The sequence below is a fragment of the Mobula birostris genome, chromosome 1 (assembly GCF_030028105.1).
Source record: "Mobula birostris isolate sMobBir1 chromosome 1, sMobBir1.hap1, whole genome shotgun sequence".
Taxonomy (NCBI): domain Eukaryota; kingdom Metazoa; phylum Chordata; class Chondrichthyes; order Myliobatiformes; family Myliobatidae; genus Mobula; species Mobula birostris.
Genome location: NC_092370.1, coordinates 233,699,579 through 233,724,403, shown reverse-complemented (window position 1 = coordinate 233,724,403; position 24,825 = coordinate 233,699,579). Strand labels below are relative to the sequence as shown.

Here is a 24,825-nt window from a genome sequence, read left to right as displayed (position 1 = left end):
TGGTTCTCCAATTCCTTCGAGTCTAATACTATCCTTGGATGCAGCCATCTGATGCCACATTTCTTGCTGATTACACCTTTGCACTATTGGCGACGAACTAACGTTGGGTGCTGCGGTAGCGTGACACTTACAGCTCGGGGAGATTCAGAGTTCAGTTCCGGTGCTGTTCTGTAAGGAGTGTCTGTACGTCCTGCTGGTGTGTGTGTCTTCTCCGGTTCCCTCCCACAATACAAAGATGTATTTCTAGGTTAATGGGTCATTGTAAATTGTCCTGTGGTTAGGTTAGGGTTAATCAGGTTTGTCAGGGGCGCCGGAAGGACCTCCTCTGCACTGTATCGCTAACTAAATAACAAGTTCGGAGCTTTTGTTGAAAGACCCAATGCAGTTCTTGGCATTAGTTTTTCTTTCAGGCTCATGTAGATGGAAATCTTGAAAAGAGAAACAGGTTTTCTTCTAGGAACCCAGAGGTAGGCTGCCAACACTTCGAACTTGTTCTGCCATTAAAGGATATGCCACAGATCTGTATCTCTTTTTTCTAAATGCTAAAATAGAAATTGCTGGAAGGACTCACCCAGTCAGCAGCTTCTGGGGAAAGAGAAAGCTGTCAACAGTTGGATCAGAAACCCTTTCCCTGAACTGGGGAAAGAGTGGAGATTTACGTTTTACAAAGCACAACAGAGGGCGGAGGGGAGGTGCAGATGAAAGACAGGTCAGGTGCTAAGGAGCAGGAGCATTGATCGTCACCAGGAAAATAAGATACAAGCATGACTGTGAGAACAGGAGCCTTGGATCCCACACCACCAGGTTCAGGAAGTTATTAGAACATAGAAACTTACAGCACATTACAAGCCCTTCGGCCCACAATGTGCCGACCATGTAACCTACTCTAGAAACTGCCTAGAATTTCCCTAGCACATAGCCCTCTATTTTTCTAAGCTCCATGTACCTATCTAAGAGGCTGTTTTAAGACCTTATTTTATCCACTTCCACCACTGCCGGCGGCAGTGCATTCTACGCACCCACCACTCTCTGTGTGGGAAAAAATTACCCCTGACATCCCCTCGGTACCTGTTTCCAAGCCCCTGAAAACTGTGCCGTCTCGTGTTAGCCATTTCAGCCCAGGGAAAAAATCTCTGGCTATCCACATGATCGATGCCCCTCATAATCTTATACACCTCATCCTCCGTCGCTCCAAGGAAAAAAGGCCAAGTTCACTCAACCTATTCTCATAAGGTACGCCCTCCAATCCAAGCAACATCCTTGTAACTCTCCTCTGCACTCTCTCTGTAATGCCCACTATATTTATTATTCAACAATCATCAGGCTCCTGAACCACTGTGGCTATCCTAACTCACCTCAACGCTGAACTAACTCTACAACTATTATTTATAGTTTTTCATAACTTCTATTGTATTCCTTTAGATGTTTCTAAATGCCTGCAAGAAAACTAACCTCAAGATGGGTATATGGTGACATAGACAGTACTTAAACAATAAATGTACTTTGAATTTGATCTTTGAATGGGGAAACGTTGAGAAATCAGTTCACCTGACATCAGAGAGATTGGTTTTCATTCCAGAAGGTTGCAAAAGTGCCTAGATGAAAGATAAGACGTACCTTCTTCCACCCTTGGTTCCATAACCCTTATTTAACACTCCCACCCAGATGGCACTCTCACCCAGCCTTTGGGAAGAGGGAGTTCAGGCGATTTGCTATATCTGGAAAAAATTGTGTCGTATCTTTCACGGATTCAGGAGGCCCTAAAGTCCTTTGCAGTGGTGGAATTCTTTGGAAGCATAGCCTGTATGAATGAGGACAGGGATTTGTGTTTACTAATCCAAGGGAGGATTGAGGAAAGAGGTTGGGGTCTGGGTCTCACTGCATCTAAGTGGCATTTAGTCCATCTTCATTACTTAAAGCTTGGTTTTCACAATGTGTTCTTTAGAACCACAACATTAAGTGACTGGAGATTTTAACTTTGAAACAGAGAATTCTGTGAACAGCCCTTCTCAAGCTGTGCATCGACACCTGCTGGTGGAATGGCTTTGCCCAACCTTTGTCTTGAGGTGGAGAACAAATGTGTTTTGATTTGTTTAGAGATATGGCAGGTTAGCAGGTCCTTCTGGCCCAACGAGCCCACACCGCCCAATTAACCAGCTGACCCATACATCATTGGTATGTAGGAGAAAACCCGCTGGGTCATGGGGAAAATGTACACACTCCTCACAGACGCTGGTGGAATTGAACCCGAGTCACTGGCGCTATAGTAGTGTTATGCTAAACTCGATGTTACCAGGCCCTCAGAGCTTGTGTTTTGTCATTGAGCCGTTGTTTTGTCTGGGGTCCCCATGGTGCAAACGGAAACTAACATTGTTTTCACCCAGTTGATAGACCATAAGGTGTTATTTGGTCCATCCCTCCATGCAGTTGTCCTCCTTGACCGTGTTGGCTCTTGATGACCCAATTAGAGAATGGAGATGGTCTTGGACCATCAAGTCCCTTCCCTTCCACTGCCACCGTTGTCTTCACCCGCATCCTCACCCCAGGAAGTTGCACATTCAACCAAATCCTTACATTGGTAAGGTCTTTGAGTCGTGTCTGGGTGAGGTCCTGTGTATGGTTCTGATGAAGCTGTGTGACAGTGAGGTGGTTTGTGGCATTCTCTTTTTTTTTTTGTCACTGTCTATAAACCTGTGGTTGCCCGCAGCTCTCCAGATGTCACTGAGGCTGTGCAAGTGTTGGACGCTGTTTGGTTTAGTGCAGCTAGTGACCGTCCTCAGCTGCCAGTCAGCATGGGGACCAATTGTTTTGCCTGGGGTAGACTCCCAAAGTACTGCAGGATGGGCAAGAAGGCGCTGTCAGTGACTTCTAAGTGGTAATTTTGGATATGAGCAGTTTTGGATCCCTGAACTAAGAAAAGGTTTGGAGAGGGTCTGGAGGAGGTTCATGAGAATGATTCTGAGAATGAAAGGGTTAACTGTGAGGTGCGCTTGATGATTCTGAGCCTGTACTTGCTGGAGTTTGGAAGAGTGATGGGGATTTCATTAAAACCTATGGAATATTGAAAAGCCTAGATAGAGTGGATGTGGAGAGGTTGTTTCTTCGAGCAGGGGATTCTAAGACTGGGGGCACAGCTTCAGAATAGAAAGACGCCCATTTAGAACAGAGATGAGGAATTTCTTTAGCCAGAGAGTGGTGAATCTGTGGAACTTATTGCCACAGACGAATGTGGAGGTCGTCATTGAATATATTTAAGGTGGAGGTTGATAGGTTCTTGATTAGTTGGGGCTTCGAAGGTTATGAGGAATGGGGTTAAAAGGGATAATAAATCAGCCCTGATGGAATGGCATAGCAGAATCAATGGGCTGAATGGCCCATTTCAGCTTCTATGTCTTCTGGTTTAAATCAGAGAATATAGTGTTGTGTTTAGTGTAGTGGATATAGAATAGTAGTTAGTGTTTACCAGTCTGTTACTAACCAGCATTTGTAATGTTTGTTTCTCAGTACTATGCCTTGCAAATACTGGAAAATGTGATTAAGACACGTTGGAAAATACTTCCCAGAAATCAATGTGAAGGTGAGTCATGCTGTTCTCTTTCTCTTGGTGAGTGGGGTGGGGAGGAAAGATCGTTATTAATATTTTCCATTTTTCTTTCTTGCAGGAATAAAAAAATATGTTGTGGGTTTAATTATTAAAACATCGTCTGAGACTTTGGAGGTAAATTAAAAGTTGTGCACTTCAGCTGTTATGCTTTCTTTAGTTTATCCTGGATATTTCAGCTCTTGGCTTTTCTTTAAGTCTCTCTTTCTTTTCAAACTTTGTTTTTCCCAATTCAGATTTAACCCTATGGATTATTTTCTTAAATTCGTGGGATGTTGATTGACATGTTTCCCACCCCGAAATCCCCTTCGAGTTCTTTCCTGGGTCATTTCACGGAGTAGTGAAGAGCAGTCTATGTTGCTGTATGCCTAGAGTGGAGCGAGGCCCACTTGACTGAGAATGCTTAGTTTCCTTCTCTGAAGGACTTCAATGAATCACATACTTCCGTGTCATGGTAGCTTAGCGGTTTGCGCAGCATCTCTGGGTGACGAAGTTCGGAGGTTATTTCTGGCGTCCTCTGTAAGGCGTCTCTGTACGTCCTCTCTGGAATGTGTGAGTTTCCTCCGGGTGCTTTGCTTTCCTCCCCCAGTCCAAAGATGTACTGGGTAGGTTAGTCGGGCATTGTAAATTGTCCCGTGATTAGGTTAGGATTAAATCAGGCTGCTGGGGTGGCGCACTCGAGGGGCCTACCCCGCACTGTATCGCTAAATACATAAATAGATTTTTAAAATAGAAGTTTGCTGGTTTCATAGTCACTGCTACAGTTGCAAGTTGATTTAGTTACCGTTGTGAGAAAGGAACTTCATTCAATGCATCTCTATGCAGATAAGTAGCTTAATGACTGTGCTGGTGTATGAGGGCTGGGTGCTGTCAGTGAAGGGTGACCCAGTTAGGTTCACCTTTACGGAAAACTAATAAACACTGGGTAACCACAAGTCAGAAGAGCAGAATTAGGCCATCCAGCCATCAAGGCTGTTCCGCCATTCCATCATGGCTGATTTATTTTCTCTCTTGATCCTATTCTCCTACCTTCTCCCTGTAACCTTTGACACCCTTATCAAGAACCTATCAGCCTCTGCTTTCAATATACCCAATGTCTTGGCCTCTACAGCTACCTGTAGCATTGAATTCTATAGATTCTCCATTCTCTGGCTGAAGAAATTCCTCCTCATCTCTGTTCTGACAGGAGGCTATTTTATTCTTGAGGTTGTGCTCTCTAGTTCTAGATTCTGCCATTACTGAAAGCATCCTCTCCATGTTCATACTATGCAGGCCTTTAAATAATCAGGTTTTAGTGAGATGCTCCTCGTCCTTCTAAACTCCAGTGGGTACAGGGCAGGACTATCCTTCATTAAAGTCCAGCACCTCCTCCATTAATGTGGGATCATTCCTAAGAAACCTCCTCTGGACCCTCTCTATTGTCAGCACATCCATCCTTAGATAAAAGGCCCAAAACTGCTCAAAATAATCCAGATGTGATTTGACCAACACCTTATAAAACCTCACCACTGCAACCCTGTGTTTATATTCTAGTCCTCTCAAAGTGAATACTAACATTGTATTTGCCTTCCTTACCACAGTCTCAACCTGCAAGTTAATCTTTAGAGAATCCTGCACACAGACTTCCAAGTCCCTTTGCACCTCCTGATTTTGGAATTTTCTTCCAGTTTAGGAATAGTCTTCGCATTTATTCCTTCTACCAAAGTGCTGAGTCTTCAAGGCTTAATTGGTGTGGTTCATGGATTGGACTCTGAGGTTCATGTTTGTGGTTTCTGGCTGCTCTTTTTTTTTTGTTGCTGTTTTGGGCAATTTTGAATTTGGGGTGGCTTGCAGATAACAAACACTGAGCTAAATTAAGTATGCCTGGACTCTTTCAATTTTCTGTTTTATATTCTGTGTTTGGCTTGTTTTGTTTTCTTGCCATTTGTGTGATTTGTTCTTAAAGAGCGGAGTAAGATTTGAGATTTTCCACTCTCCTGGAACCATTCCTGACTTGAGTGACTCTCAGATGATGGTTAATGGCTCCATGGTCTCTTCAGCGACCTGAAGAGATTGTGCAGGCATTGGGTGAGGGAGCTTCACAGTTCTTGATTCCATGCATGTCTGTCATTTCCATTCATTGATGGCAGATCTGGAGAAAATTGCTTGCCACTTTTATAGCCCATGGACAAAAACATCACTATATATATATTTTATATTGGATTGCTCTTTTTAGTTTGAAAATGAACCTCGAAACCAAATAACGTAATTATCTAACAAAACTCTTTTGTCTTTCCCTTCCAGAAGGATAAAGTTTATCTTGGAAAACTGAATATGATTCTTGTACAGGTTGGTAAAAGTTTTGAATTATTATCACATGTACTGGGATACAGTGAAAAGCTTGTCTTGCATACTGTTCATGTAGATCAAATTATGGCTCTGAAACATGGACCGTGAAAGCAGCTGATGAAGAGAAGTTGACAGCATTTGAGAAGTGGACATACAGACAGATCCTCAGGGTATCATACATTGAAAGGAGATCCAACAGTTTCATCCTAGAAAAGATTGGCACAAAACTGTTGGAAACCGCTGGAAACCGTTATCTAAAGGAAACTTTGCTAGTTTGGACACATCTCAAGAACTGATGACACACTGGAACGCACTGTGCTTGAAGGAAGCCGCTCCCGAGGCAGACAGAGGACAACCTGGATCAGCAACATCAAGAAGTGGACCAGCTTCACCACCAGAGATGCAAGAGGTTTGATTGCTGACAGATCGCAGTGGAAGAAAGTGGTGGCCAAGGCTCTGGCGGAGTATGGCACATGATGATGATGAGATGAAATTATTACACGGCACATTGAGCTTGGACAACGCAGAATAAAAAAGTAAAACAATGCAGAATAATGTGTAACATCTCTAGGGAGTGCAGGTAAATAGTAAGGAGCAAGATGATGAGCTCAAATGAGGGCAAGAGTTTTTTTAATTGTACTCTGGAACCATTCAATTTCTTTTAATACTAGGAGAGATTTGCTGTGAATTGAGTGGTTGCTTGTTTGGCAAGCATTCTGCAGTGGGAGTTGAATGGGCTCTATGATCAGGGAATGGTTTGAGAAGCTCCAGAGGTGGGCGTTACCCACCGACCAGGGCTAACTGTTACCATGCAATCCTCTTAAGTGACGTATCTGGGACTGAGTACAGGGGAGGTCAAGGAGGGTTTATCTTTGAGTTTCTTGCTTTGTCTTTTCACTTTGTTTCCGTCTTGGCAGGAAGCCTGGTTTCTCTTTTTTTTTTCAGTTTCTGTTGTTGTGATGTTGGGGTAATTGACCTTCCTTGCGCTAGCATTCAGAGGACCAGTGAAAAAGCCTGTTTGTTTTTTAACATGCAAAATAACATTACGTGAGTATAGCACCTAATCTGTTTATCATGGCATTGTCCAGGATGGAAAAATGGCAGTGGGGAGATCTCCAATGTTGTGCCTGTTCTGTATAGATCAGTTTCCTCGCATTACACTGCACGGTCAGCAGCACAATGCAGATGTGTAATTGAAACAAACTGGTGACAGGTACTTCTTGACCGGCTGAGTGAGGAAAATTTTAATGTTTCAGATCAATAATGCCATATTCATATAGATAATGCCTCTCAGTCCTCCTCTGCCATTCAATAAGACCTTGGCTGACTCCGACTGTTAGAGTCTTGCTTGTGTGACTAGCTTTGCTATTGGTGAAGCATGGTTACAAATGGAGACCTGGACAAAAAGTGTGTTCAGCTTGAGAGGCATTTCAAACACTTCCTATACTTGTATCAGCTTCAGTGGGGGACCGCCATGCAGAATATGACCCGTCTACAACCACTCTTTGTCTTCTGTGGGCAAGCCAGTTCTTGATCCACAAAGCAATGCCCCCTTGGATTCCATGCCTCCTTACTTTCTCAATAAGCCTTGCGTGGGTACCTCATCAAATGCCTTGCTGTAATCCATAAACACTATATCTACTGCTCTTCCTTCATGAATGTGTTTAATCATATCCTCAAAAAATTCAATCAGGCTTGTAGGGGATGATCTGCCCTTGACAAAGCCGTGCTGACTATTCCTGATCATATTATACCTCTCCAAATGTTCATAAATCCTGCCTCTCAGGATCTTCTCCATCAACTTACCAACCACTGAAGTAAGCCTCACTGGTCTGTAATTTCCTGGGCTATCTCTACTCCCTTTCTTGAATAAAGGAACAACATCCGCAACCCTCCAATCCTCCGGAACCTCTCCCGTCCCCATTGATGATTCAAAGATCATCGCCAGAGGCTCTGCAATCGCCTCCCTTGCCTCCCACAGTAGCCTGGGGTACGTTTCATCCGGTCCCGGCGACTTATCCAACTTGATGCTTACCAAAAGCTCCAGCACATCCTCTTTCTTAATATCTACATGCTCAAACTTTTCAGTCTGCTGCAAGTCAGCACTACAATCACCAACATCCTTTTCCATAGTGAATACTGAAGTAAAGTATTCATTAAGTATCTCTGCTATTTCCTCTGGTTCCATACACACTTTCCCACTGTCACACTTGATAGGTCCTATTCTTTCACGTCTTATCCTCTTGCTCTTCACTTGTAGAATGCCTTGGGGTCTGCCAAGGCCTTCTCATGGCCCCTTCTGGCTCTCCTAATTTCCTTTTTAAGCTCCTTCCTGTAGCCTTAGAATCTTCTTGATCTCTAACATTACCTGGTTCTCTAACCCTTTTGTAAGCTTTTCTTCTTGACTAAATTTATTATAGCCTTTGTACACCACGGTTCCTGTACTCTACCATAACTTTCCTGTCTCATTGGAACATACCTATGCAGAACTCTAAACAAATATCCCCTGAATATTTGCCACATTTCTTCCGTACTTTTCCCTGAGAACATCTGTTTCCAATTTAAGCCTCCAATTTCCTGCCTGATAGCCTCATAATTCCCCTTACTCCAATTAAACACTTTTCTAACTTGTCTGTTCCTATCTCTCTCCAATGCTGTTGTAAAGGAGATAGAATTATGATCACTATCTCCAAAATGCTCTCCCACTGAGAGATCTGACACCTGACCAGGTTCATTTCCCAATGCCAAATCAAGTACAGTCTCTCCTCTTGTAGGCTTATCTACATATTGTGTCAGGAAACCTTCCTGAACACACCTAACAAACTCCACCCCATCTAAACCCCTTGCTCTAGGGAGATGCCAATCGATATTTGGGAAATTAAAATCTCCCACCATGACAACCTTATTATTATTACACCTTTCCAGGATCTGTTTCCCTCTCTGCACCTCGATATCCCTGTTACTATTGGACAGCCTATAAAAAAAACACCCTGTAGAGTTATTGACTCCCTCCTATTCCTAACCTCCACCCACAGAGACTCCGTAGACAATTCCTGCATGATGTCCACCTTTTCTGCAGCAGTGACACTATCTCTGATCAACAGTGCCACGCCCCCACCTCTTTTGCCTCCCTCCCTGTCCTTTCTGAAACATCTAAAAACCCGGCACTTGAAGTAACCATTCCTGTCCCTGAGTCATCCAAGTCTCTGTAATGGCCACCACATCATAGCTCCAAGTACTGATCCACGCTCTAAGCTCATCTGCTTTGTTCACAACACTCCTTGCATTAAAGTAGACACATCTCAAACCTTTGGTCTGAGCGCGTCCCTTCTCTATCACCTGCCTATCCTCCCTCTTGCACTGTCTTCAAACTTTCTGTATTTGTGAGCCAACCTCCTGTTCCCCAGTCTCTTCAGTTCGGTTCCCAATCCCCAACAATTCTAGTTTAAACTCTTCCCAGTAGCCTTAGCAAACCTTCCAGCCAGGATATTGGTCCCCCTGGGATTCAAATGTAACTCGTCCTTTTTGTACAATTCACACCTGCCCCAAAAGAGGTCCCAATGATCTAGAAATCTGAATTCCTGCCCCCTGCTCCAATCCCTCAGCCACGCATTTGTCCTCCACCTCATTCTATTCCCATACTCACTGTCGCGTGGCACAAGCAGTAATCCTGAGATTACTACCTTTGCAGTCCTGCTTCCAACTTCCTTCCTAACTCCCTGTAGTCTTTTTTCATGACCTCTTCCCTTTTCCTATCTATGTCATTGGTACCAATATGTACTACGGCCTCTGGCTGTTCTCCCTCCCACTCCCAGGACACGATCTGAAACATCCCGGACCCTGGCACCTGGGAGTCAAACTACCATCTAAGTTTCTTTCCTGCATCCACCGAATTGCCTGTCTGACCCCCTAACTATGGAGTCGCCTATCACTGCTGCCTTCCTTTTCCTTTCCCTACCCTTCTGAGCCACAGAGCTGGACTCTGTGCCAGAGGCATGGCCACTGTCGCTTCTCCCAGGTAGGCTGTCCCCCCCAACAGTACTCAAACAAGGGTACTTATTGTCAAGATGTACAGCCACAGGGGTGCTCTCTAGTACCTGACTCTTCCCCTTCCCCCTCCTGACTGTGACGCACTTGTCTGTCTCCCGTGGTCCCAGTGTGACCACCTGCCTATAACTCCTTCCTATCACCTCCTCACTGTCCCTGACCAGCCAAAGGTCATCGAGCTGCATCTCCAGTTCCCCAACTTGGTCCCTTAGAAACTGCAGCTTAACACACCGGGTGCAGATATGGCCGACTGGGAGGCTGGGAGACTCCAGGACCTCCCACATCTGACACCGAGCACAGAAAACTGGCCTCACACACATACCTCCTCCTTTCTGCAAATAACACCGGTACACTTGCCCTGCCTCGTCCCGTTGCTGCCTCAGCCCGTTGAGCCAAAGCCCAATCACTCTGCCACCTCTCACTCAGCTGCCCGCTGGATATGGTGGTCTTTTTAAACCTTTTGCACTCTACTGGCTTGTCCTTTTCAGTCAGGGAAAGGATGGGAGGTTGAAGAAATTATGATTGATCAGAGATGTGGAACATCTAGTCAAGAGGAAGAAAGAAGCTTACTTAAGGTTTAGGAAGTAAGAACTGGACGGGACTGCAGAGAATCACAAGGAAGCCGCAAAGGAGCTGACGAATGCACTTAGGCGAGCAGGAAGGGGGCATGAGAAGGCCTTGGTGAGCAGAATTAAGGAAAACCCCAAGATGTTTTAGATGTAAGAGGATGGTTAGAGTGAGACAGAGACCAATCAAGGATAGTAGAGGAAACTTGTGCATTGAGATACAGGAGGTAGGGAAGGTCCTTAAAGAATACTTTGCTTCAGTATTCACCAGTGATGGCAGTGTAAAACAGGCCAATATGCTTGGAAATGTTGATGTTAATGAAGAGTATGTGCTCGAACCTGTGAAAAACATGCAGATAGTTAAGCCCCCTGGCCCAGACACCCCAGCTTACTTGAGAAGTGAGGGAAGAAATTTCTGAGCACTTTCCAATGATCTTTGTGTCCTTGCAGGCCACAGGAGTAGTGCCAGATTCATGGAGGGTGGCAAATGTTATTCCTTTGTTCAAGAAAGGAAGTAGGGATGACTCTTGGAATTATAAACCAGTGAGCCTCATTTCAGTGTCGTCAAATGATTGGAGAGGATTCTTAAGAGGCAGGATTTATGAGCATTGGAAGTAGCATAGTCTGATTAGGGATGATCAGCTTGATTTTATGAGGGGTGGGTCATGCCTCACGAGCTTGATGAATTTTTTTTTTGAGAATGCGACAGTTTATTGCTGAAGGTAGAGTAGTGGACATGATGCATATGTGTATATATAAGATGCTTGATAAAGGTTTCCCATGGTAGGATCCTTCAGAAAGTCAGGTGTGGAATCCTAGGAAACTTGGCCGTGTGGATACAGCTTTGGCTTTCCCATAGAAGGTAGTAAATGGAGAGTATTGTGCCTGGAAAATGGTGGCTAGTGGTATTCTGATCTGGTTCCCTGCTCTTTGTGATTTTTATAAGTGACTTGAATGGGGAAGTGGAAGGGTGGTTTAGTAAGTTTGCAGATGACACCAAAGTTGGTGGAGTTGTGGATAGTGTGGATGGTAGTTTGTTGCAATGGGACATTGACAGGATGCAGAACTGGGATGAGACAGCAGATGGAACTCAATCCAGAAAAATGTGAAGTGGCTCATTTTTGGAAGGTTGAATTTGAAAGCAGAATACAGAGTTAATGGGAAGAGTTCCTGAGAGGTGTAGATACACATTGTAATTATTTTGTACATGTGGAGCATCTCATCCTACCATTGAGGTGCTGAATTCAAAGTGTTTGATCCCTTGGACAAAATACTTCTGAGTAAACAATGTGAATCTTTTCAAAACTCCTTAGTGCGCTACACAGCATTTTCTTTGCCTTTTGGCCTGAAACCTCATCCCCCTCTTCCTCCACAGATCTGAGTTCCTCCAGCAGATTATTTTTTTTTGCTCCACATTAACAACTCTGGACGTTGGGATCAAACCCAATTGCTGGAGACAAGGACACTGCTTCCCCACTGTGTTGCCTTGTCGGTTAGTTGTCTGCCAAGCTTGTGCACACTCATCCCTGCCTTTCTCGTTTGAGAATGCCTCCGATCTTGGCCTGCCAATTGGGAATTGTTACACACATCAATGGAATATTGAGGTTTTGATTGTATTACACTCTGGCCTGGTCTTCTTGGACTTCTATGCACTTAAACTTTTTTTGTGCCTTTTCACATTATCGCCAACCTTTTCTGGACATTTTGTGATCTCTGTCTTTGGCTTGCCATCCATCTCCAAAGTTTCCAGGTATATCTCGAGAGCATATTGATGCATCTGGTTTTGTATTGGTTACGGTCATGATGGGTGACCCTGTGTGTGTGTGTGTGTGTGTGTGTGTGTCGCTTTGTCCATAGTAAATTACCTTTGGGGGAAAGCAGAGATTATTTTTCACATGCTATTAGTGGAATTATTAATCACTAGCGTGGTTTTGTTTGGGTAAGAATATTGGTGAGGTACGTTAATTGGAGCACACTATGTTTCTCTGGAGTTCTGTCAGGGTTATTTTGCACCCACGTGAACAAGAAGCTGCTGAGAGTTCAGCTCACCTTTAGTGCTGACCTCCCAGCCCAGTCCTTGGACAAACTGGAACCCATAAACTCCTGAGAGCAGTGAAAGAGCTGAGTGTCGTAGTTAGCCATGCTTCCTGCATCTTTGCCGATTAGTATCGGCACTTGTGTATCAGCTGTTATAATAATGAACTGTTAGAGTTGTTTCTTCTAATATTGTGTCAAGCTGACACACAAAATGCTGGAGGAACTCAGCAGGTCAGGCAGCACCTATGGAGAGGAATAAGCAGTGGATTTTTCAGGGTGAGGTGCTGAGTTGCTCCAGCATTTTGTGTGTGTTGCTCTGGATTTCCAGCACCTGAAGAGTCTCTTGTGTTGGTGTCTATATTCAAGCTGATTGTCAGTCTAAGCATTTCTCCCTCAAGTTCCACCAGGATTCACCTCCAGCAGAAATAATTCTTCTGGTCTCTATAGGGAAAAAAAAACCCTCATCTTTTCTGAGTTAATATTCAGTATCTCAAATGAAGGGATATGATAACCTTTTTGGTTTATTCATTCACAAACTGAGGGGTCACTAGCAGGCCAATGCTTGTACTTGATCATTTGATTTCACAATGAGTGACTTATCAGGCTATCTTGGACAAAACCTACCACATTACCATGGCTGTGTAGTCACTTAGGTCAGACTGATTATGGACAGCAGAATTCATGACAACACACACAAAATGCAGATCGAGTAGTATCTATGGAGGGAAATAAATATTTGATTTTTCAGTCCTGATGAATGGTCTTGGGCTTAAATGTTGACCATTTATTCCCCTGGATCCCATGTCTCCTGACTTTCTCAATGAGCCTACCATGAGGAACCTTGTCAGATGCCTTACCTAAAATCTATATACACCACATCCACTGCTCTGTCTTCATCAATTTGTTTCATCACTTCCTCACAGACTCTGGCTCATGAAGCACAACCTGCCCCTCACAAAGCCATGCTTCTCCAAATGCTTGTAAACCTGATGTCTAAGGTTCCTCTCCAGTCATTTACCTGCCACTGACATAAGACTCATAGGTCCATAATTCCCAGAATTGTCCCTATTACTTTTGTTGATCAAAGGAATAGCATAACAAAGGATAATCCTACGAACATTGTCAGAACAACTGATGCTCTGAATTTCCTGTTTTTTTTCTCCCCATCCTTGCACTTCAAGTCATCGCAATGCAATCTATGAGACTCAGCCCACTGAGTCTGCCAACCTACCATCTCACTAGCCAGATCCCCCAATTCTTCTTGGTTGCCCCCTTCCCCTGCTTCGTCTGTCCTTCATTTTCACACAAGAGTCTGTGACAGGTAATTGACATGTAACACACCCATTTTAAAGATGTGGAAGGAAAGTTGTGCAGTCACAGGGAGAACCTGAAAACTCCACCTCGATAGCACCAGAAGTCAGGAACGGAGCCAGGCTGATGGATCTGTGAGATGCTGTTTCTACCAACTGCACTGTGTATTGCACCCTGTGTGTGGACCATCTCAAATGGACGGAGAAATTTATTAGCTCCATTTTGACCCCTGGATTCCCACATATGTGGTTCTAGGTTAAAATAGTTAACAACGGTTGGTGGAAGTGATATGACAGCATGCGATTTGATACTCCCAGGGAACAAATGGGGTTTGTATCTAACTCTCAGACATGTGCAATGTATGCAGGGCCCTTAGCGTTGTCGAGGGGTTCTCTCCTCCACCCCACAATCCCTTTGACCCCTTTATCATCAGGCAGGAGGTACTGCAGCATTAGGACGAGAGCTGTTAGGGTGAGAAACAGATTCTCTCCCCTCCCCCGGCTGTAGGACCTCAAAACTCCCTTCCACCACCCGGGTCTCATCACTTACGAAGTGCCAATAGCGTTATACTGTTTACTTTTTAACTTGTGTTGTAAATGCACCTGATGCTAAATGTCAGTCTTCTGGAATATATTTTATTATTTGTTACTTTATTTGTGAAAGTGTTACTCTGTGTGAGAGTTATATGTACTGTCTTGTGCACGTTGATTCGGAGCATTGTTTCGTTTGGTGGTTTCGTGTGTGGTTGAATGGCGCTGAACTTGGAATGAAGGACTTTCGTTGGGTTTGTATTTTAAACTCATTCCTCTTTCAAATTGCAGATCCTCAAACACGAATGGCCCAAAAATTGGCCGACGTTTATAAGTGATATAGTAGGAGCCAGCAGAACCAGCGAGTCTCTGTGTCAGAATAACATGGTCATTCTGAAGCTGCTTAGTGAGGAGGTGTTCGATTTCTCCAGTGGGCAGATGACGCAGGTGAAGGCCAAGCATTTAAAAGACAGGTGGGTGCACTGACATATCCTTTTTGCCCATGCATCAGCCTCTCTACGTTAAACAATGTCACCCACAGGCATTTCCCTGTCAAGGGGATAACCCCTTAGGAGATCATTATACTCAACTCAAGTGATGGTATTTCTACTACCTTTGCTGACATGAGAGATGGTGTGAGCTGCTGCTGGTAGGAGATTTGTAATGGTGTGCGTTCTGCTTCTCAGCTGAAGGCCCAAGCCCTTCCCCGACCAGCTGGTTGTTTACCTTGCGCAGTCTTGTATAGTGAACGCAAAATGCTGGAGACACTCAGCAGGTCAGGCAGCATCTGTAGAGGGGAATAAATACTCGACGTTTTGGGCAGAGTCCTGGTGAAGGGTCTCGGCTGGAAATGTCTACTGTTTATTCCCCTCAATAGGTGCTGCCTGACCTGCTGAGTGCCTCCATCATTCTGTGTGTGCTGCTCTGGATTTCCAGCATCTTATGTTGATGGAGTGAGTATTGGCTGTCTGTCCCAGCAGGGCTGGCAATCAGGCTTGATGTTGCAGAACTTGCTCTGGCATCTGGAATGAGGCGGAAAGAAAGAAAACTGGTTCAGAAGTCGATTTCTACGAGGGAGTTGAACTTACACTTGAAAATGAAAAGTTTACAGGAAAAGAACACTGGGCATGGGTCTAATCGGAAACTTCTTTGGAAGCGACGGGCCAAATCTCCGCCAATGTTGTGTTTATCGATGTAACAAGTAATATTAGCGGGAGTGGATCTGTGACACAGTGCTTAAGCAGGGATGGGCCCCATCTATCAGGTGCTTGGAGTCAGCATCAGACATCACAGGAGATGAATGATTTGTCTGTGCATATCGAAACATACAATGAAAAGTGTCGTTTGCGTTAACAGCCAGCAGTCAGCACCCTTTGGTTAGCAGTGGGAGTTGTGGGCTAATAATATTCTCCCTCTTTCGCCACCTTCCTGTCTTCCCTTCAACCCAAGCCTCCAGCCTGATTATGTGTGGCTGTGTATTGCCAGTCTAGTGGGGGTGGGGATTGGATTTTGCCAGTAGTGGGAGTGTCAGAGGCCAAATTTGCCAGATGCTGCAAAGTTGTCATGTGACTCTGGCAGGAATGTCTTGTATCGATAGTAGCAGGAATTTGTAGATGAAAATAAATATCTCAGCAAAGTTCTACTAATTCTAATAACTTCCTCATATAAGATTGTGTTTGATTTTATTTTCCCTCTTTTTCTTTCCACAGTATGTGCAATGAATTCTCTCAGATATTTCAGCTCTGTCAGTTTGTAATGGTGAGTAAAAACTCCCGGTGGACTTTCATCTAACCTAAACCGCTTTTTAAAAACAAAATCAAAATTGGTGTTCACTGTTGATACTGAGCAGGCTGACCATCCCCTGGCTGTTTTAACTTGGGAATTCTGTTGTCTTGTATTTAATTCATGATTCAAAATTCTTTAATGTCATTTCCAGTACACAGAGAACACAATAGTTGATACTCTGGACCTGAGGCAGCATAATATAACACAGTAAGATAAAGAACACAATGATTAAACAAAAACACAATAAATATAAATGCATAAGCTAGCTTATGCCTTAAAATGCCTTGTAAAAGTATTCAGCCGCCAACCCTTTGTTCACAAAAATGAGTATTACAACCAGGGATATTGATCAATTGAACTATTTATTTGTGGATCACAATCTCCTTTTTTTTTCTGCAGTGCAGAGTCCCTGAAAAACAAACTGTAAAGCATAAAAGAGTTAAAAATTGAGAAAGTGAAAATGCCCGCAGTCAAAAGTATTCACCCTCCCTTCGCTCAGTACCTGTCCAAACCACCTCTCACAGCTATCACAGCTATTTGGATAGCGTGACGAAGCAAGACTTGCTCATTCCTCCCTGTATAATTTATCAAGCTATGCCATGTTAGTTGGGAGTAGAGCTGGACAGTAATCTTGAGGTCTTGCCAGAAATGTTCAATTGGGTTAATGTTAGGACTCTCTGGGCCGCTCAAGAACATCATTTGAAGCCATTCCATGGATGCTCTGGCAGTGTGCTTTGGGTCGCTGCCCTGCTGAAAGACAAACATCCTCCCCTGTTTAAGCTTTCTGGCAGAGACTAGCAGGTTTTTTAAAATCCAGGATCTCTCTGTACTTAGCAGCATTCATTTTCCCAACAATCCTGACCAAATTTCCAGTACCTGCTGCTGAAAAGCATCCCCACAGCATGATGCTACCTCCACCATACTTTGCAGTAGGGATGGTGTAACCAGGCTGATATGCAGTACTAGATTTACATCACATGTACCATCTTAGCATTGAGGCCAAAATGTTCCACTTCAGTCACATCCGACCACAAGGCCTTCTTCCACACCTTTATAAGATCTTCTAAGTGATGCTTTGCAAAGACTTCACAGGCAAGGATATGCTTTTTTTTTAGCCGGGACCTCTTCCATAAGTGTCATTTTTGAGCAAGGCCTTGGAGATTGTGGAGCCATGAACTTCATCTCCAGTTGCAGCTACTAACTTCTGCAGCTCACTCAGCTGATATCACAGTAGCCTCTCTCACAACATTATTCTTCTCCAGTGACTGAGTTTAGTAGAAGGGAGGCCTGGCCTAGGCAGTGTCACTGTGATTTCGTAGCTCTTCCACGTTTTCATGATGGACTGCACTGAGCTCCAATGTCTCCTCAGTGTCTTTGAGATGGTCTTGTACCCTTCCCCAGATTTGTGCTTAACTGTTATCATTCCCTGAATTGCCTTGAATGCTCTTTGTCTTCATTTTGGTTTGGTCTGTTAAAAATGTACCATACCATTGGACCTTACAGACATGGGGGTATTTATTCTTATGAATTCATTGAAAACAGGTGACCCTCCAATTTCCTACATTTACAAATTGGGTGAGTTGGTAAGGTAGTATACAGTAGTGCACCTGAGGAAAGCTGGCATAGTAATTACAGAGGGGGTGAATACTTCTTCAGCCTCTCAATTTTGGTTTTTTAATTTTAAGTAAATTGTTGACAGATTTTTGAATATTTCTTTTGATTTGACATGATGTACAATATTTTGTAGATTAGATCAAAAAATCCTACTTCAGTATATTTTAAATTTAGAAAATGAGTCAGTTACATGTGAAAATAGTTGTGAGGTCTAAATACTATTTCAAGGCAGTCTATACATACTTTATACATCCGTAAAGTGACGCTAGGCACAGGTGTGTCTGTACATAAAGGTGACTCTGACACAAGATGATAAAGTAGTGGTGGGCAAACACGAGGAAATATGCAGATGCTGGAATTTCAAGCAACACACATAAAAGTTGCTGGTGAACGCAGCAGGCCAGGCAGCATCTCTAGGAAGAGGTACAGTCGCCGTTTCGGGCTGAGACCCTTCGTCAGGACTAACTGAAGGAAGAGCTAGTAAGAGATTTGAAAGTGGGAGGAGGAGGGGGAGATCCAAAATGATAGGGGAAGACAGGAGGGGGAGGGATAGAGCCAAGGGCTGGACAGTTGATTGACAAAGGGGATATGAGAGGATCATGGGACAGGAGGCCAAGGGAGAAAGAAAAGGGGGGGGTGAAAACTAGAGGATGGGCAAGGGGTATAGTGAGAGGGACAGAGGGAGAAAAAGAATGTGTATATATAAATAAATAACAGATGGGGTATGAGGGGGAGATGGGGCATTATCGGAAGTTTGAGAAGTCAATGTTCTAAGTGTTGATCAGCCTTACTGCCAAGTCCATAAGCAGGGTGGATGGGATCCTTCTTGAAGTTGCTGTTTTTTTTCCGGCACCTGTCTGTATACACGTCCTTGGTGGTGGGTAGGCTGGTGCCAGTGATGCATTGTCGACCTTTCCTGTCCACCGCATGTAGTGGTACAGCATGTTAGGATGCTGTCTGCTGCACATCTGTAGGACGAATATTGATGTGCAGAGTCCAGCTTCCTTCAGCCTCCTTGCTGTTCGCCTTGCAATACCTGGTGTTAGACCCGATGTTAATTTGTCTATTTGCAGGAGAACTCTCAGAATGCTCCTTTAGTCCACGCAACACTGGAGACGTTGCTGCGATTTCTGAACTGGATTCCTTTAGGTTATATCTTTGAAACCAAACTCATCAGCAGCTTAGTGTACAAGGTGAGATTCCTTGATCATCTGTCACAGGACACAAATGTTCATGTTTAAATCGTAAGTCTTTTGTTTAAGCTGTTGTCTGTTTGCAGTTATGTATTGTTCATTTGTGAGGTTCTTAAATTCATGGTTACTGTATGAAGTTGGAGTTTTTCCTCTTGGAAGCTTTTCCATATCCTTCTAGTTTCTTCCTCTTGATTGTTCTATGTGCGCACGCACGCGCACACACACACACACACACACACACACACACACACACACACACACACACACAGAGTTACTTTCATTCTACTTTACTGAAACTTTGCATTAGATGATGCATCCATTTGCCGATGTTTGGCCCATATCTGTCTAAACCTATGAATATTTGACCAGCTGTGAGCAATTTGCATGTTATGGTCCTGGAAGTTTGGAAAGAGATTTTGCTCTTGTCCACTGTTACTTGATTATCCTAAACCTTCAGATGCTTGGTGTTTTTGCACCAATAATGGGAGATAGATGGAGGTTGTGGCAGATTGGTTTAGACCTTATTGTGGCCCCATCTCACTGTGTGGAACTTACAAACGTTTGTACTTTTGACCTGCTGTGCAAGTCCTGTCTCTGAGGGAAAGACTCATTTAAATACAAAATTAAAACCATAGCCAATCTGCACTTGTACTTTGCTTGTCCATAAATATAACAATCTCGTTACGTGCTGCTGATCTCAAGTAATGACTAAAAACTGAATGTTTTATCAGAGTGTCCACCCCTTCTGGGTTGCACAGTTGGATCCCATTGGGCTTTGTTTAGGTGGCAGGGTCCATTCAGATGGTAACGAGTGAGTGAGATCTCTGGTCAACCATGTAGTTGTACTGAAGGCTTCCTTTAATCTGAAGGGCATGAATGGCTGTGACAGACCAGAATTGGCTTTCTGGAGTGTCTTTGATGTACGTAGCTGAAGTTGGCTGCACCATTTTAGTGACAAGAGACTTGTATCTGTGTGAACCAGTTAATGATACTTTTAAGCCAAAATGCTCTTGAATGGCAGAGCAAGTTTAAAGATCCTATGGTCTACCTTTTGCATTCATTCCATTCAGTATAACTAAGAGTGAGTGTTCTGCAGGTAAAATTTTCCTTTATTGGGAAACTTGTCATGGGATGTGGATCAGAATGGAGTTGGAGTTCAGCCTTCATCTGATTGAATGCCTAAATCGGCAAAGGGGATGAATGGTCCATTTGTGTTCTTCCGACGTTTTTGTCAATGCAGCACCTCAGCCTGGATTATGTATTTAACATTGGCAACAATTGTTAGTTAATGTAAAAGGAAAAAGTCCCTGGGTGGGCGAGCATTAGTCTTTCAGGATTTGAACTGTGACTTGTTAGGTGTTGGGTTGGGAATCCAATGATACTGAGACTGGAAGATCTGCAACCTGTAGAAGTCTGGGAAAATTCAGCACGACATCTAAAACACTGGCAAACTTCCGTGCATGTGTAGAGAGTATATTGACTGGCTGCATCGAAGCCTGGTATGGAAACATCAATGCCCTTGAACAGAAGATTCTACAAAGTGTAGTGGATACGGCCCAGTGCGCCACGGTTAAAGCCCTCCCCCACAATTGAACACATCTACGTGCAGTGTGGTTGCAAGAAAGCAGTGTCCATCATCTGGGATCTCCACCACCCAGGTCATGCTCTCTACTCATAGTTGCCCGCAGGAAGGTACAGGAGCCTCGGGACTCATCGTCAGGTTTAAGAACAGTCATTACCCCTCAACCATCAGGCTCTTGAACCAGAGGGGATAACTTTACTCACCTTCACTTGCCCTATAACTGAACTGTTCCCACAACCAATAGACGCTCCATCTCATGTTCTTGATATTTATTGCTTGCTTGTTTGTTTATTTATTTATTATTTTATTTTATATTTGCAGTGTTTGTTGCCTTTTGCATATTGGTTGTGTGCCCTGTTGGTTGGTGTCTTTCATTGATTCTGTTACGTTTATTGGATTTATTGAGTATGTCTGCAAGAAAATGAATCCCGGGATTGAATGTATATGGTGACGTTGATGTATTTTGAACTTTACTTTGAGCTTTGAATTTTTTTTTTGGACTTTGAAGATGAGCTATTATCAGCAAGTATGCAGAATTGTCCCTGTGGTCCTAACATTCTTTCCAATCTTTTCGCTGGGGATCGCTGGGGAGAACCAGTGGATGTGGTATATTTGGATTTTCAGAAGGCTTTTGACAAGGTTCCACACAGGAGATTAGTGTGCAAACTTAAAGCACACGGTATTGGGGGTAAGGTATTGGTGTGGGTGGAGAGTTGGTTAACAGACAGGAAGCAAAGAGTGGGAATAAACGGGACCTTTTCAGAATGGCAGGCGGTGACTAGTGGGGTACCGCAAGGCTCAGTGCTGGGACCCCAGTTGTTTACAATATATATTAATGACTTGGATGAGGGAATTAAATGCAGCATCTCCAAGTTTGCGGATGACACGAAGCTGGGTGGCAGTGTTAGCTGTGAGGAGGATGCTAAGAGGATGCAGGGTGACTTGGATAGGTTGGGTGAGTGGGCAAATTCATGGCAGATGCAATTTAATGTGGATAAATGTGAAGTTATCCACTTTGGTGGCAAAAATAGGAAAACAGATTATTATCTGAATGCTGGCCGATTAGGAAAAGGGGAGGTGCAACGAGACCTGGGTGTCATTATACACCAGTCATTGAAAGTGGGCATGCAGGTACAGCAGGCGGTGAAAAAGGCGAATGGTATGCTGGCATTTATAGCGAGAGGATTTGAGTACAGGAGCAGGGAGGTACTACTGCAGTTGTACAAGGCCTTGGTGAGACCACACCTAGAGTATTGTGTGCAGTTTTGGTCCCCTAATCTGAGGAAAGACATCCTTGCCATAGAGGGAGTACAGAGAAGGTTCACCAGATTGATTCCTGGGATGGCAGGACTTTCATATGAAGAAAGACTGGATGAACTGGGCTTGTACTCATTGGAATTTAGAAGATTGAGGGGGGATCTGATTGAAACGTATAAGATCCTAAAGGGATTGGACAGGCTAGATGCAGGAAGATTGTTCCCGATGTTGGGGAAGTCCAGAACGAGGGGTCACAGTTTGAGGATAGAGGGGAAGCCTTTTAGGACCGAGATTAGGAAAAACTTCTTCACTCAGAGAGTGGTGAATCTGTGGAATTCTCTGCCACAGGAAACAGTTGAGGCCAGTTCATTGGCTATATTTAAGAGGGAGTTAGATATGGCCCTTGTGGCTACAGGGATTAGGGGGTATGGAGGGAAGGCTGGGGCGGGGTTCTGAGTTGGATGATCAGCCATGATCATAATAAATGGCGGTGCAGGCTCGAAGGGCTGAATGGCCTACTCCTGCACCTATTTTCTATGTTTCTATAACTGATAGGAACAGAATTAGGCTATTTGGCTCATTGAGTCTGCTCTGCAATTCTATCATGGTTTATCTACTACCCCCTCAACTCCATTCTACTGACTTCTCCCTGTAACCTTTGACACCCTTACCAATCAAGGACCTATCAACCTCTGCTTTAAATGTATCCAAAGACTTGGCTCCAGAGCCGCCTGTGGCAATGAATTCCACTGATTCACCACCCTCTGGATAAAGAAATTCCTTCTTATCTCTGTTCTAAGATAATAGATTGACACATGGACTTTCTCCCGTGAAATGTGCTCAATTAATTGAGAAATGTGGTTAGTATTTTAATTTGGACTTTAAATATTTGTGCATATTGATATATATGTAATTTCCTCTTGTGGCAGGTTATGATTATAAGCTCTGCTCCCCATGAAAAGGAGTGGGAGTTTGGAGATAATAGGAGATGGACGTGCCTGGAGTTCAGACTCTTTAAAGTTGCATACATACTGTGCTTTACTACTTTGTGTTTCTACCATTAATTCTGATATTCACATAAATATTGACAACTACTAGTTTGAGTTCATCATATTTTAGTTGTGTCATGTACCCCGTGACGGGAATAAAGAACCAGCAGAGATGGAAAACACTTTGGAGTCCAGTATTGCTATAAACTAATAATATTTATTAGTAACTACGCAGCACAGTAATATAAATGTAGATAAATCAAACAGGTTAGCAATGATTATATATAAAAGTAAGTATGGAATATATATGTATGAGAACCAAGCTTCTTTAAGTTTAGGGGTAAAAAGATACAGTCTTACGATGTTGAGTAAAGTTCAGTTCAGTTTGTGGTATTTAGTTGAGTAGTGATGGGGAGAGAGAGAGAGAGATATATATATCTATATATAGATAGATATAGATATATATATATATCTATATATCTATATATAGATAGATATAGATATATATATCTATATCTATATATAGATAGATATAGATATATAGATATGAGTCTTCAGCTGAGCTGATGCCGTTGATCTTCTCGTCGTCCTCCGAAATCCTTCACAAGTCACCCACCGTGACTTTAACCAGGGGGACCGGTCTTCTGTGGTGGAGCTATCACCCAGGCCAGGGCGGACACATAGACAACTCCCCACCAGTCAACCCCTTCTTCACTGATGGAATAGCAATTTGGATCGATCCGCCTGATCGATCCTCCAACACCCACTTTCTCTGCGGGCACAACAGTGCTCATTCAGTGTCCAGATCATGTGTCCGAGGTCTGTATCATCTGACCTCCCATTTATTTCACCTGTCATTCGAAGAGTCCCTCCCTCCTTTGTCTGTAAAGGAGTGCAAGCAGGCAACAAGTCCTTGAAAGTAACATCAACAATCTGCCTTTGGTCACCATAGCAACCTTCGAGCTGCTCGGTGCTGTCTCCAACTCCAAACTCAGTAAAAATCCAAAGTTACTTCCAATGCCTTAAAGTGACAGTCTAACTGTCAATCTTCGTGTCTCTCTCTCTCTCTCTTTTCCAAAAGCAACATATCGGTGGTAAATAACTCTGTGTGTGTCCCTCTCCCTCTCCCTCTCCCTCTCCCTCTCCCTCTCCCTCTCCCTCTCCCTCTCCCTCTCCCTCTCCCTCTCCCTCTCCCTCTCCCTCTCCCTCTCCCTCTCCCTCTCCCTCTCCCTCTCCCTCTCCCTCTCCCTCTCCCTCTCCCTCTCCCTCTCCCTCTCCCTCTCCCTCTCCCTCTCCCTCTCCCTCTCCCTCTCCCTCTCCCTCTCCCTCTCCCTCTCCCTCTCCCTCTCCCTCTCCCTCTCCCTCTCCCTCTCCCTCTCCCTCTCCCTCTCCCTCTCCCTCTCCCTCTCCCTCTCCCTCTCCCTCTCCCTCTCCCTCTCCCTCTCCCTCTCCCTCTCCCTCTCCCTCTCCCTCTCCCTCTCCCTCTCCCTCTCCCTCTCCCTCTCCCTCTCCCTCTCCCTCTCCCTCTCCCTCTCCCAGCAAATCATCAATGATAAATGTCTCTCTCCAAACAGTTAATAGGAGTACTCCAGGATCTCCTCACAGTTGTGTCCTCCTTTTGTTCAGGCAACACCTCCATTGGAATTGGACTTGAAAGCGAGACTATATTTGTTGAAATTTATAACAGAAGAATTTGACAAGAATGCCTCTGTAATATTTTAAACAATTGATTTTGTGTTTTACCGTTTTGTTTTTGTTCTTTTTGCCTAGTTTCTGAATGTGCCCATGTTTCGGAACGTAACGTTGAAGTGTTTGACTGAGATTGCTGGCGTCAGTGTCAGTCAGTATGATGAACAGTTTGTCTCTTTGTTTACATTAACACTCATTCAGCTCAAGCAGGTAAGTGGTACCTGGGGCCACATGAAAATTATGTGTAGTACTGAGCAAATGTGAAAGGCACATTGATATAGCTTGAGTGCCCAGAA

The 24,825-nt window shown here is 43.9% G+C and overlaps 1 protein-coding gene across 4 annotated transcripts in view; it reads left to right on the top strand.

The window, feature by feature from the left end:
* Nucleotides 1–24,825, top strand: part of LOC140205778 (exportin-1-like) — a 126,262-nt gene that overhangs the window by 64,303 nt on the left and 37,134 nt on the right. For all 4 annotated transcript variants that reach the window (XM_072273438.1, XM_072273447.1, XM_072273458.1 and 1 more), the window contains 7 exons: nucleotides 3,505–3,577; nucleotides 3,663–3,718; nucleotides 5,885–5,929; nucleotides 14,712–14,893; nucleotides 16,130–16,178; nucleotides 18,893–19,012; nucleotides 24,611–24,739. In XM_072273438.1, coding sequence (XP_072129539.1) covers nucleotides 3,505–3,577; nucleotides 3,663–3,718; nucleotides 5,885–5,929; nucleotides 14,712–14,893; nucleotides 16,130–16,178; nucleotides 18,893–19,012; nucleotides 24,611–24,739 — 654 coding nt within the window. The remainder of the gene's footprint in view (nucleotides 1–3,504; nucleotides 3,578–3,662; nucleotides 3,719–5,884; nucleotides 5,930–14,711; nucleotides 14,894–16,129; nucleotides 16,179–18,892; nucleotides 19,013–24,610; nucleotides 24,740–24,825) is intronic.